At 41.9% G+C, this 13186-nt stretch overlaps 2 protein-coding genes across 2 annotated transcripts in view; one reads left to right on the top strand and one right to left on the bottom strand.

The window, feature by feature from the left end:
* PLAT (plasminogen activator, tissue type) overlaps nucleotides 1–2310 on the top strand; it is an 8296-nt gene extending 5986 nt beyond the window's left edge. Inside the window, exons 12-13 of the mRNA XM_010176149.2 lie at nucleotides 1156–1304; nucleotides 2152–2310. Coding sequence (XP_010174451.1) covers nucleotides 1156–1304; nucleotides 2152–2310 — 308 coding nt within the window. The remainder of the gene's footprint in view (nucleotides 1–1155; nucleotides 1305–2151) is intronic.
* Nucleotides 2311–6679: 4369 nt separating this feature from the next.
* AP3M2 (adaptor related protein complex 3 subunit mu 2) lies at nucleotides 6680–11857 on the bottom strand (the record flags this gene model as incomplete). The annotated part of the gene is made up of 7 exons (XM_010176259.1): nucleotides 6680–7170; nucleotides 7605–7749; nucleotides 8595–8802; nucleotides 9695–9828; nucleotides 10340–10425; nucleotides 10957–11094; nucleotides 11655–11857. Coding segments are annotated over 7 exons (1015 nt in total), but the record flags the coding sequence as incomplete, so codon positions are not given.
* Between the last annotated feature and the right edge of the window lie 1329 nt (nucleotides 11858–13186).

Below are 13186 nucleotides of genomic sequence, written 5' to 3'. Positions count from 1 at the left end.
CAAAAAAAGGCACAATGGACAAGGCAGGAAAGATAGAGTTTGCAGTCAGGGCCGCCACATTTCTGCTGTACTGACTGTAATTAGGGATTGTCATTCTGACAGAAATACACTTCTGTCAAGATTTAATATACTGCACAGTTGCACGGAGTTGCACTGTTCTAAAAGATACATTGTCTGTGCAGCAAAAAAATAAATAACATTCCCAGAGATATATTAAAAGGCTGTCTAAATGATTTTTAAAGTGAGCTACAACAAACAGGAAGAAAACTTGTTTGAAAGTATACACAGCCTGACCTATACTTAAAACAAACAAAAACCCTCAGCTCTCATTTTACTGGCACTTTCTACTAATTTCTTGTTATTCTCCAACTTGTAAACTCTTTAAGAAAGAGACTGTGAAGCATCCATTATAACAAGACGTAATGATGATTTGAACCCAGAGGGGTTTTTTTTGGAAGAGACTTGAAGATTTAACATATAAATATTTTTAAAGTGCTTTTAAAGCTAGTCGTCAGCCTTGCTTACAGGGAGTACAGGATGAACTCTTTGAGAGGGAAGGGATGCTGCAACTGTAATTCAAAACTAGGCTGAAAAACAACAATCCTGACATCTTTCAGCTTTGTTCAGTTGCAGCTATGCAGGAGAATAAAACCAACACCCAAAACAAAAAAATCCCTCTCATTCCAACATAACAGAAGCGTACATTCCTATCCAGTTACGCAGTATTGTGTACGACAAGACATCTGATTTTTGTTAGCGCGAGTCTAATACTAAAAAGTCAGGATCCCGTTTCATACAGTTAGTGATTTTCATGGGCACTTCCCGTGACTTCATTTGGGTGGATTTAGCTGTGTAAAGATGACTTAAAGACCCAAGAAATCCATCAGTCTTTAATGTGGAACCTACGAAACCTCTTTAGCATTTAAGCTTGCTAAAGAAGCAATATTCTCTCTTGACTAGATTTAAGATATTCTCACTACCAAAGCAGACGCCCCAAGAATTAAAAAAGACCCTATGGCAAGGAAATATTATTTTATCCACCCCCCCCCAGCTACTTCTGTCTACTGTCCCCTAAACTACAGAAACTGAACTGCAATTTTTTTTTTTCATCTATATACACGTACATACATATTTATATTGTCATTTTTCTTTCAGTTTCTCCATTCTATTCAGAGCACCTGAAGGAAGGCCACGTCAGACTGTTTCCAGCCAGTCAGTGCACAACACAGCATCTAGACAACCGGACGGTCACAGACAACATGTTGTGTGCAGGAGACACAAGGCACCTTGATGATGCCTGCAAGGTAAACCCAGTTCTGTTCCTCTTTTCGTTTTAGTTCTGTCCTTGATAGTCTGAGCTAACCACACAAAAAGCTTCAGAAAATAGTTTAAAGAAGTTCTGTATTTGGAAGTTCTAGTAGACTTTTGTTGAACAGAACAGAACTGCTGACTCCTCTTTCTTTTTTCTTCCCCTGCCCCTCATAGCTGGGACAGCAGGCCACACTTAACCAAGCAAACCAGAACAATACAGACTAAAAATCCTAAATATAGGAAATACCACAAAACTGAGCAGGAAACTCCACCTCATCAGCATTTCCTACTATTTTCTCTTTTGTGAGCGTGCAAAACACTCAGCAGGAGGTTCTATAAGAGGAAGGGGGTGCTGCTCTACTGAAAAGTGGAGAAAAGGCAACTAAAGGCCAACAGATGGTGAAGAATGAGCAGCTGTAACATGAGGAAAAAGGAGGGCATGCATTCAATCCACATCCTTTCTGTTTAAAGAGCTCTTTAATAATTTTGCTTTACTGCTACACACAGCAGTATAAAACACCCTGGATCTGTACAGCCTGAATAAGCACATTCCTTTTTGTTCTTATCAACATCTCACCTACATTTCATAAGTGAGCACCATACAAAGTTAAGATGCTTTAGTGTTAGTTAAATTTTTTTGGGGTCTCTCCCCACAAGAGGAGCATTGAAGGAGTCTGGAACAAAAAAGTGGTGTTAGTAAGAGCTCTTGATTTGTAAGCATACTGCATAGGGTATTTCCATAGACATTAGTGCACCACTAAAGCCAGTGGGGGGGGAAAAACAACACAAAACCAAACAAATAAAAAATGAGATTGTTACTAACCCGGTACTTTTCTGTAGGGTGACTCTGGAGGACCTCTGGTCTGTATGAAGGATGATCGTATGTATCTAATTGGAATCATCAGCTGGGGAATAGGCTGTGGCCGCAAAGACATACCTGGCGTTTATACAAATGTGAATCGTTATCTGGACTGGATTCAGGACAACATGAAACCCTGAGAAAGAAAAATGAACTATCCACAGTCTTGTGGCCGTGCCCTCGCAGCTTCCTTCTGGGTGCTTTAAGGATGCTGACAGGGCTTCCTATCTGTCCAGATGCTTATGACTTTCAGTACAAGAGGAAGACAAAGTGCACTGTGTGGGAAGGGCACACTCTCAAATTACTCTCCTGTCCTTATTATAGGCTATCAGAAGCCAACACTCATTTCCCCTCACATCCCCAAGCTTTCTCCGTGCACCAAATCACAGGAGTACAATTAAAAATAAAGTTTGGCCCAAGAGAATAAACTAACAGAGAACATCACACACCCACAAACAGCTACGTTGTTTTGGGAATGGATGTGAACTGAAGGCAAAGGGGACAGATTTAATTTCCTGAAAACTTCATCTCCCTCCTTATTTGGCTGTAAATTTGGAAGACATTCCAGTCAGGCTTAAGCTCTGTCCTTATCCTATTTTACTTTGGTTATTTAAGCTGGTTTCAGCTTGATTCCAATAGAAGGAGCAAAGCTGTGGGCATGGGCTGCTTATTTCCATATTAATATACTACTTGCTTTTTCATTTTGGAACTGATTCATTAACTGAGTCTGAGCTTAAACTCTTTGAGCAAATCCGAGATGGCATGCTTGTTAGGACATGATGTTCTTCCACTTGCTTTTCCTCATGGTAGGAACTAAATATTTAAATAAATATGGAATAGGTAAAAATCTTCACACCAGCCTTATCTGCCACAGAATCAACATGTTATTTTTGGACTATTCAATTTCTGTGCATTAACATCTGATCTGAAAGCAAAAGCTCTCTCTTTATTGCAGCAGGGCAGAACAAAGGACAAGTGTAATGGTAGCAGTTTTAGGTGCCTGCTAGATTTACATCCACAAGTAAAAATCAAGTCAGATGTCACAAGGCTGCATTTGTCCTTTAACAGAAGACAGGACGGGTATAACACAGTCACCATTAATTAGAATTTCAGTAATCAAGCATTACTTGCGTGCATTGCAGTTGCCATGTGATGCTAAGTGGTATCTCTGCATGCCCTAAGAGCCTCTTTGAGAGATTCTCTCTTGTCCAGTTGTTTTATAAAGTCAGAGAAAGCAGGTGTGACTACCATTTTACATAAGAAAAAATTACACTGAGGCTACAAAAGGAGTTTAGCTTCAGTATCAATCAGGCATTGCAGCTAGAAAACTAGTCTGTTGTATTTGGGAAACTTGAAACTCAAAATGTTTACTCTCACAGTTTGAAGGAGCTCTCTGATGATCTACTAGCACAGCCTCTAGTCAAATAGAAAAGCTTATATAATAAAGTACAGAAGAGAGATTTGGTAAGGATGCCCACTGCTTCCTCAAATGGGTTTTGTAAATGGCAACTTTACCAATGGTCCATGTCTTCCTAGCTACCAGCTTAGAAACTGACCTCAAAGAGATCTTCTCTAATATCCTCAGAGAAACGGTCCTCTAAGTCCAGTTAGCTTCAGCAATCAGTCCCATATTCCAGACAGTGAAAGGGGATGAAAACCCAAAATGTTTATTTAAAAAGGGTCACAGTTCAGGTTTTTGGTGTGTTTTTTTGTTGTTGTTAACTGTATTTTATTAAGTTTTAACCTTGAGAAAAAGACAAATTAATTTCCATTCCTCTCCCCTAACCCCATTTCCAAGTGCTGCTGTGCCTGGCTATCCTGGGTTTCACAAGCCTGACACATATTTGCAGCCTGTAAAACAACCAAAACTGTTCCAACTAATAACACAGGTAAGCGTCATCGGGAACGCAACTGTTGTTCTACACCTCAAAGCGTCTATTAAATACATACATTATTTGAGTTCAATGTGATCTAACAGCCACTGATAAAATATAACTGAACCTCATACTGATGTCTTCTAGAAAAATACATCCTACAAAAATGTAAGTTGCAGAAAACAGTTTTACATCACAGTCCTTACCAGCTCCTTGAAAATACCCTTACGTGAAATATTCAAGGTGACAACAGAGCTACACAAGCCTCAGCTGCCATCTCTGCACTGGTTGCTTCCTTCCATCCTGGTCTGTCTTCTGTGATGTCTTCTCTGTGGCTGACTTAAAGGAAGGCCCAGAATCCACTCCAAATAGTCCCAAATGCTTCTTTATCCCTCATTTTCTAATAGATCTTAATCTGGGAGATTTAACCAAATCCCAATCCAATAACTAGAATTTACATTCTCCAGCCTTGCTTTAACTTCTTGTGTTTCATTTCTCAACACTTGCTGCCACCTCGCTCAGTGTATTTAACTGCATTTCTCTGGCTTGTTTACTCATTACATCCTTCCCTGATAAAAATCCCTGAGATGGTTTGCAAGTCTGTGACATCAGCTCTTCCTCTTCTTACCCTGTTTTCTCCTCTATTTGTCTTCTTCCAGCACACAGTAGCACCATCTTGTGACAAGGTCTAAGACAATAAATACTGACTGCCACCTGCTTGCCTCATCTTCTCACTTTGCAGTTGATCGCATGATATTCTAGATCTTTCAGAACCTGAGTCAAGATCAGCATTCACTGTAACTGAAGCACACAGCTACACCTCACATCTCACCTCAAAACTCCTTATCTCATCGTCTACCATGTTATCTCACTGATGTTGCTCTCTGCCTTCCCCTTCTGCCCTGCTTCAGCTTTCATTCCGTAAGAACTTGCAGTCGTCTCAGACTGATACAGAAAGCTTGCCATAAAGGCCGGACACCCTTATGCATATAAGAAGCCTTTCAAGATCTCAAGTAACATCAATCACTTTAGCAGGAAAGAAAAGATACTTTAAAAACAAAACTACAAAGCTAAAGGACAATATCAGCACTTGAGGAGCAGGAAGGTGAAGAGCCATTTCATTGTCTTCATAATTAAAGCACAGCTCTTAGCCTGGTACCCAAAACCCTACCTAGTAAACAAAAATAGTTCAGCTGCATTCCTAAAGAGTTTCACTAAGGTTCTAGGAAAAGCTCAACACTCCTTTTGGGAAACACTAAGAAAAATTACCAAGAAAGTAATTAACTTCAGCTTTGCAGACAGTGACTTACTCATGGGCTGGAATCCCAACTGCATTTATCTCCCCAAGGCATCCGCTATCCACAGTCCAATTGGCATGATTTACCTTCCTCCTCAAGTACCAACTGTATTTCTTGTAAACCACACACAAACCACTCTGAAATGACGCAGATGACAGGTGGAAATGAATTTTATTGATGCCCTTGCTGAAGGTTATATTTGCACTGAACAAGCTCAGCAGTAAGGCCATCTGCTGTGGCATTCATCAGCTGCATTGGGACTTGGAATTCCACAAGCAAGATGCCACTCATCCACTGCAAGTATCCATCACATGCAAACCAGAATGTACATTATCCTTCATTTAGGGTCATCTTATTCTGTTCACAAGCATGAGCTGTACATGGTGGACTCCAGAGCCACCTGATAGATGCTGTAGTCACATGTACAGCAGCTTAGGGACGAGTTCTGCTACCATAGAGAAAACACATGAGCATCTAGTGGCCAAAGAGCACATTACAGACAGTACAGAACAGTGCAGATGCCTCTCATTTCATATTTATGCTGTACAGAGAGATGCAGCACTGTCTGGAATGGGCAGATGCAGCAACAGCTCCTGCAGAATGGATGGTCCCAGTGAAAAATGCAGCATAGGCTTGAATCCACCTGCACAGCAGCTGATCGGTAAAAGAACTGGAATGAGGTAGGACAGCCAGCAACACTACAAAGGTACCAGGACACGGTTCTTTCAAAGACAGTGAGCAGGAGAACAGCGGTATCACCTTCATTTGTAACAGACAAGCAGAGACAAAAAGAGGTTCCAACAAGTTACTAGGATAGTGATCATCTTCATTTAGCCACAGCTTCAGTTGCCATCAAGAGTGCTATGCCTCCACAAAAATTCTCCTGCCTCTCTGTCTCTTTCCTGACTCCCCAAAGAAGAATCCCTACCTTCAAATACTGATGAAATAAGAGAAGCAGAATTACATTCAGATGTCACCACCCATCAGTTACCAGATCACATGTGCCACAGTCAGCCCTTCACAGGATACTATACTAAGATGTGGATGGGTTTCCAGTCTATCTCCAGAGATTCAAGATACCTGATAACCAAAATGGCTTATAAAATATCTAGAAAAAACATCCACTTCTTCCCTTCCTCCCTCGGTGGCACCATCCCCAATCTCAGGCTTCTTAACTTCCCATCCTGGGTGGGACAATCTACCTTTCCACTTTTTCCAGTCCCTTGAAGGCAGAATGGCTAGATGACCTTTCTGCTGACAAGAACTATAGAGCTTTCCACCCTAACACCCAGTGACAGAGAAAGGCAGATGCTGGATCATCACACTGGAGCTGAAGTTTGTGGAAATTCAACTTTGTATCATCTACAAAGGGACAAAAGCCAACCAAAATACAAGGAAGAGGAATTACAAAAGGCAATAAATCCCCATAATTTCCTTTAAGAAACAAAAATGAAGGTGATACAAGCTTACATAGCTGACCCACTAATCCCAAGGGGCTTGAACACCTCTCCCATCGGTCACTGGTCCAAATACTTCAGACTCAGCTAAGGATGAGATGGTTTCAGGTCAACCTTACTTCTCCCTGCTCCCCAGCACTCTAAGCACTGGCTCCTGCTCATTCTACAGGCAAGGGAGCAACCCTAGACAGATGGATGGGGCAAGAGGCTGCATCTAACGGCCAGGGACAGGAGAAACAGGAAAGTGCTCTTCCTCACTATCAGGATCCTCTAGGTTCGGACTTGGAACTTGCCAGCCTTAGTCATGTATTTTATCCCCTTGAAAGGCTTGTACTTCTCCCCATACATGTCCAAGCGATTCACCTTCAGTCCTAAAGGCAAACAAACACAGTGTAAGACTGACTGCTGCACAAACAAAGCACACAGGCGTTCAGGATAAAGCCACAGAAGATCACACTAGAGGTGCAGAAAGCACAGGGAAAGTTTTAGCAAGCAGTAAACAGAGTGGAAAAAAGCTGACAACTGCTAATTGTCAGAATCATTTTTTTACTAGCACATCCATACCCTAAAATTCTTTATAGGTCTGTAAGCATGAAATGCAAGGAAATGTAGCTAAGCTGTTTCGCAGAGCATCAGAGAGAACAAATCCATGTATCTGTAGTCAAAGCACAGTATTTTTTTTACTTGAAGAACATGTTTCAGAGAGAACATACTTCAGAAGGCCTGCAGACCAACTTCAGCTATTAGCAGAGATTGCACTGACATAGCAGAGAATATTCAGCTTGTTTACCTGACAGTCACTTACCAGATATAGCCAGCTGCTGAATTTTAAACTGCAGGTTAATGGTGGGGTTTTCTTCTGGTTTTGATGTCCCAGCTTGCAGGCTCATGCTCCCCTTCAGGCTTGGCAGCTTCTGGGGGTTTATTTTCCCCACATCCCACGACAGCAACTTCAAGGAACAGAAAATGCAGCAGTGAAACATAAATGCTGTAACACCCTCTAAAGACAAGTCCCCTTCCAGTGACAGCTTTTAATGTTTCTTTATAGAAAAGGTCTTTGTCCTAGTATCTTGCCTTTCGTATCGGACAGACACCAGAGGGGCTTAAGGAGCAGCGGCCTCAGACCTTTGTTCTCCCTCTCTCTTTCCATCAGGTTCCCCAAAAGCCTACCATGGATGCCATTTCCACTACTTGTGCTACAGGCCCCATTTCGTGTGTGTAATAGTGACAAAAATAATGCAGAATTCCCTCATTTCAAAGTGGCTGAAGCAGGTTTGAGCTGCTTGAGGTTCTTCGGTGGGTAAACCATCAAATTTGTTTGTAATAAGAAAAAAAAAAAAAAAAAAAGTAGTGAACTCTGAGGGGCCAGGGACCAAACAACAAAACCAGAACACCTCAAAACAAATCAAAATCCACTTACCAACCCAAATCCTCAGTGTTTGCAAAGAACCAGGTCTAATGGACAGTACTAGGCAGGACAACTAGATATGCAGAAGTTCGTAAAGCATCCACCAGACTAATGCCTCATCATATAATACCAGTTCTTGGATTTTCAGCACACACCAAGCAACCAGAACTACAATCCACTCAGACACTGAGCTATCTGTTGTGGGGATTAAGACAACTTCTAACATGCAATGGGCCAGTTCTCACCCTAAGAAAAGATACTGCCTTCAGAAAAGCATTGTTCAAGGAAACGTTCATGTAAACACCAGCAGCTCAACTCCATTTGCTGAAAGGTTAAAAAAATAAATTAAAAAAAAAAAAAAAATCTAATTTCTCTCTTTCCTCTCACCTTTGTAACTGGATCGAAGATATGTGTTCCCTGGGAGGATGTGAGGGTCATATTTAAGACACCTTTTGGCATCTGGCTCGTTACCATCACTCCCTCTACAGTCTTCCCCATAGTCTGCTTCGGCCCCACCGTGATCTCAAAACGTCCCAGTGAGCTGCTGTCACGGAAACTGATGTTGTGTTTAACGTAGACAGGAATTGCCACAAGACTAGAATAAAGACACGAACAGAAAGTCCTTGTCAGTCTCTCACTTTCATCTTTGCTTTTCCTGATGCAGTTCTTGCCTTCTGCACTGAAAACCAATCTCCTTACAAGAGACAGAAATTCTACACTCATTTGTTTGATCTAAGAGCAAATTCAGAATCCTGTTCTCAAATCTTAATTACACTTTTTTTTTTTTTTTTTAAAATCAAGTTTGCTGTATCTTAGTTTTCTACCTCTCTACAGGACAGGTAACTATATCCAGTATGACAGGAGTCCTGGGCAAAAGATAAGGAATGTTTTTGCATGTCACAACCAAGCTGGCAAGTAGTTCCAGGTAGTGCAGCAGCACTTCAACTTCAGGTTTGTGCCTTTTTTTTCTTTTTTTTTTTTGTTTTCTCACTTGTTTTCACCTACTTGAGATAAGTCTGACAAAGTAACAAAATGCTTTAGCATCTATAACCCAAATTAATACTTGGTAAGCTGCTTCTACAAAAGCATGCCAACAGTGGACAAAAACTTGTAGTTCTATTAAGAGAGATGTAACAAAACTAACAAGATATCACACGATCTTGTTTTATTCCAAAAGGGGTTTTTTTTATAAACACAGGAAATCAACAGCTTGGTTACTCTATACTGCCTAATTCTTTCCCCCTCTAGTTTGTTGATCTGCTACTAGTCTTTGAAAAATGCTGACTGACCAAAAAAAAGAAAAAGACAGAATCACTGCTCCAAACAAGGAGAAAATGTGTGTTTTTAAAAAAGAAAAGTGCAAGTTACCGTGCACCTCTACGTCACTTGGCACAACATGCCACTTGATCTTGCCTTTTTTTTCCCCCCCCCCTCCTAGCCAGGAAGATCCAAATTTTGTAATTCACAGCACTACATTCATCACCTACTTCTGAGCACTGACATGGTAGGAAAGCAAGCGAAAATTTCCATCAGGTGGAATGAAGGAGAGTATTCTCTCTGACTCCCAGCGCTTAAAACGCACACATGGATGGAAGCTGACATCATCTAATAACCGAGGGTTCTGGAAGAAAAGGAAGTCACCAGCTTAGTGAAAGCAGTACTGCTTAAAATAACCTCCTCTTCTCCATCTTTTATCCATGAAGGGTCTACCCTTCGACGAGCTCTGCCCGCTTGAACGTATCTACATTCAGACATGTTAAGCTATTTAATGCCGTTACCTCTGTGTGATAACAGTACTCATTAACCTCCATCCTGTTTTAGAAATGTAGTCGTTTTGAATTATTAAACTGATGCACACTGAATGATGCACTGATGCCTAAAGCACCACTGTATCTCAGAAACTTAGTCACAGCACACGCTAATAGTACTTTTAACAAAGAATCTGAAAATAAAACCTTTAGGCTCAAAGTTGAAGTTCACTACGAGTTTCCATTGTCAGTTCTTTTGCTTTTTCTTTGGCATACCCAGGTTCTGATCTACTGGAACCCAACAGCATGAGACTGAGATTCTGGCAGCCGAGCTGGGAAACCTTTTTCAAAATACTTAAGTAAAGATACATCCTTGAGCTTTACCATAAAGGAGAGAGTAAGGTCTGGCATCCCAGTCAGCTTGACACAAGCATCAATTACCCCCTGGATTTCAGCAGTGATTGTGGAACCTGTAACAATAAAGTAAACACAGGTTATATGAACCTGATAAAAATAAAATCCCAAAGTGGAAAAAACTATCAATGGTGAGGAAGGAAATTTATTATCTTTATGAAATGTCACGGCTCATTATGTTGCCCACTCAACATGTTTCTCATTCCCAAGGACTCCTAGAGAAGATGCGTACGAATATGAACCACTGACACCAGCAACGTGCATTTTAATGGCCAATGACAAGAGCTCCCATCTCAAACAAGACTAAGATGCACAAAAGCTAAGGAGATAGCACTACGCACAATTTTCACTCACCTTCTGTTTTCCCAATATAGAATTGCTTTACAAGACCTCAGGAATGAGAACAAGTGAAAACCTTGGGACCTCTCTCAAATTTTTGACTGAATAGCACCTACAAGTTGGCAAAATTCCAGAGTAAGAGCAGGAAGAGACCATCCCACACTTAGATGAGGGAGCTCCTCTTTGAAAACCTAAATCACTCTATCAGGACAAGTTACCCTTATCTTAGCCAGAAGCAACCTCCTTACCCGATTTGTCAATGATTGCATCTATCTCCTCAATAACATCAAAATACGCCTCGTTGTTGGTATATTTTACACCAGTACGTCTCCAAGGCACCACTGATAGCTGTCCAGTAGGAAGCTGGTCACCCACATTAGTGCTTCCTGAAAAATGAAAGGCAATCACAATAACCACGAAAGTTAGACAACGCTTCAGAACAAGTCCTCGGCCTCATATATCTTAACTGTAATTAATCCCCGAGAACCTCTGTCTCTTTGTAGGAGAGCAAATTACTCTTCCAGACTCACTGTCTGTATTCTACAATTTACATCTCTCTGACATGCAGCTCTAAAACATACCACAGTAAGGCATGGAGAAGAATAACTAAAAAAACAAACCAAAACAAACCCCAAAAAGCCACCCCAACAAAAAACCCACACCAAACTTAATTCATTCAGGAAGTCACGTTGTGTCTGTGACTGTAAATGTAATCTGCCTGTTTTGGCTAAAAAAAAAAATAAATAAAGCAGCAGGGGAGCCAGCACTGGAACTGGAAGGAACTTCTAGGCAAAGCACTAAAACAGGACTTCCTAAATACAGCTGTGCTGGGATTCAGAGTGCTATGAGACAACAAACATTTTCTTCACCCATGTCTCCTAATTTCCTTATGGAGGAATATTGCCACACGGCCTCCCCAGTTCATCTACTTTTTGTTTCCCTGTACCTGTGATAGTGTTGACAACTGTTCGCAGGATAGTGGGAGGTTTTATCAGTTCCTTAAGAATATTAGACTCTGTTGCCAACGGAAAGCCATTGTCCAGCATCTCCTCCAGCACCTCATAAACCACCACAACATTGTCCTTGATCATCACCTCTGAACAGACACCAAAGTAATCCTGTGCAAAATAAATAATTATGCAACAATCTCTGAAAAATAATCGTAGTGATCATTCAGTTCAGTGCTCTCCTAAACAGAAATAAATCAAACCTCTTCTTGGAGGAGGTCGAACAGCACTGACACTCCATATGTTAGTACATCTGACAGATGGACCACTCCAACAGACGTGCCCGACTCCAAGCGTACCTCTGCCACCGCCCAAGCAAGCTGGCGATCACCGCATCATATATGCTCTTATTTTCTTTCTATATAACAAGATTCCCTTTAATAGCTAAAAGATTTTTTTTAACTAACACTTGAAAGTGGCTCAGTTGCAACTGATTAAACAGCGATATTAGCAAGAAAAGCTTATTTCCTGTGGCTACTACTGACTTGCATGCAGTGATACACCCCAGTGTTACAGAGCCTTCCTCAGCTGCCCCAGTCTTTACAACACAGTAATCAATCAATCAATCAACATCAATCTCAATATTGCTGTTTAAGGAATTCAACTTCTCCTCATCAAAGCTTTTCTTTTACTTTTGTTATAATGCTCACATATATATATAGCCAGTAATAAAAATATTAACTTCAATTCTGTAAATTGGCACCTGGAAGCAAAAGCTCACATGATACTTGTTTGACCAAACCCTCACATTTCCTGGCAGGATGCTGGTCACAAGACATTTCAAATCCAGAGCACACAACCCTGTTGATGGCAGGCAGAAGGCAGAGGCACCTTCACCACGTCCCTAAACTGACCTGCAGCCGTGTCGGCCATAGCACTGAGGGGATACAGCTGCTCTGGGGCAACTCCTGTGACCCTCCTCGCTCCTTCAGGCAGCGAATACGCTCCCAAGAACCACCCCTGGATATAAGCACTGGGGCAGGTGATCACTGAGGAAAGCACGCGGCTGTGAATCACAACAACTCCTTGTGAGAACAAGACCAGCTTGGTCTGAAGGTTGCCCAAGGAAGCTGTGGCTGCTCCTCCCTGGAAGTGTTGAAGGCCAGGTTGGATGAGGCTTTGAGCAACCTGGTCTAGTGGAAGGTGTCCCTGCTGCTGGCAGGGGGGTTGGGACTGGATGAGCTTTAAGGTCCCTTCCAACCCAAACCACTCTGGGATTCTATGAGCCCCCAGCTCCTGAAGAGACGAGGCTGCTACAGAGAAATACCGACCTCGATCGCTGACAGGTCCTTCAGCACGGGCTGATCTTGACCCCGTGGACACCCTGGGCAGTAGGTTCCTCACCACCACCCGCCCTCCGGACCCACTCGGGATCCGCACAGTGCGGAATGAGACCCAAGTGCTGCGTGTGAGGAGCTGCCCCGTTCCCTCCTCGCCCCGTTCTCCTTCACAACACGGCAATGACCCGGGG

Source organism: Antrostomus carolinensis, unplaced genomic scaffold (assembly GCF_000700745.2).
Source record: "Antrostomus carolinensis isolate BGI_N321 unplaced genomic scaffold, ASM70074v2 scaffold14200, whole genome shotgun sequence".
In the NCBI taxonomy this organism is placed as follows: Eukaryota; Metazoa; Chordata; class Aves; order Caprimulgiformes; family Caprimulgidae; genus Antrostomus; species Antrostomus carolinensis.
This window is presented reverse-complemented; position numbering and strand designations above follow the sequence as displayed.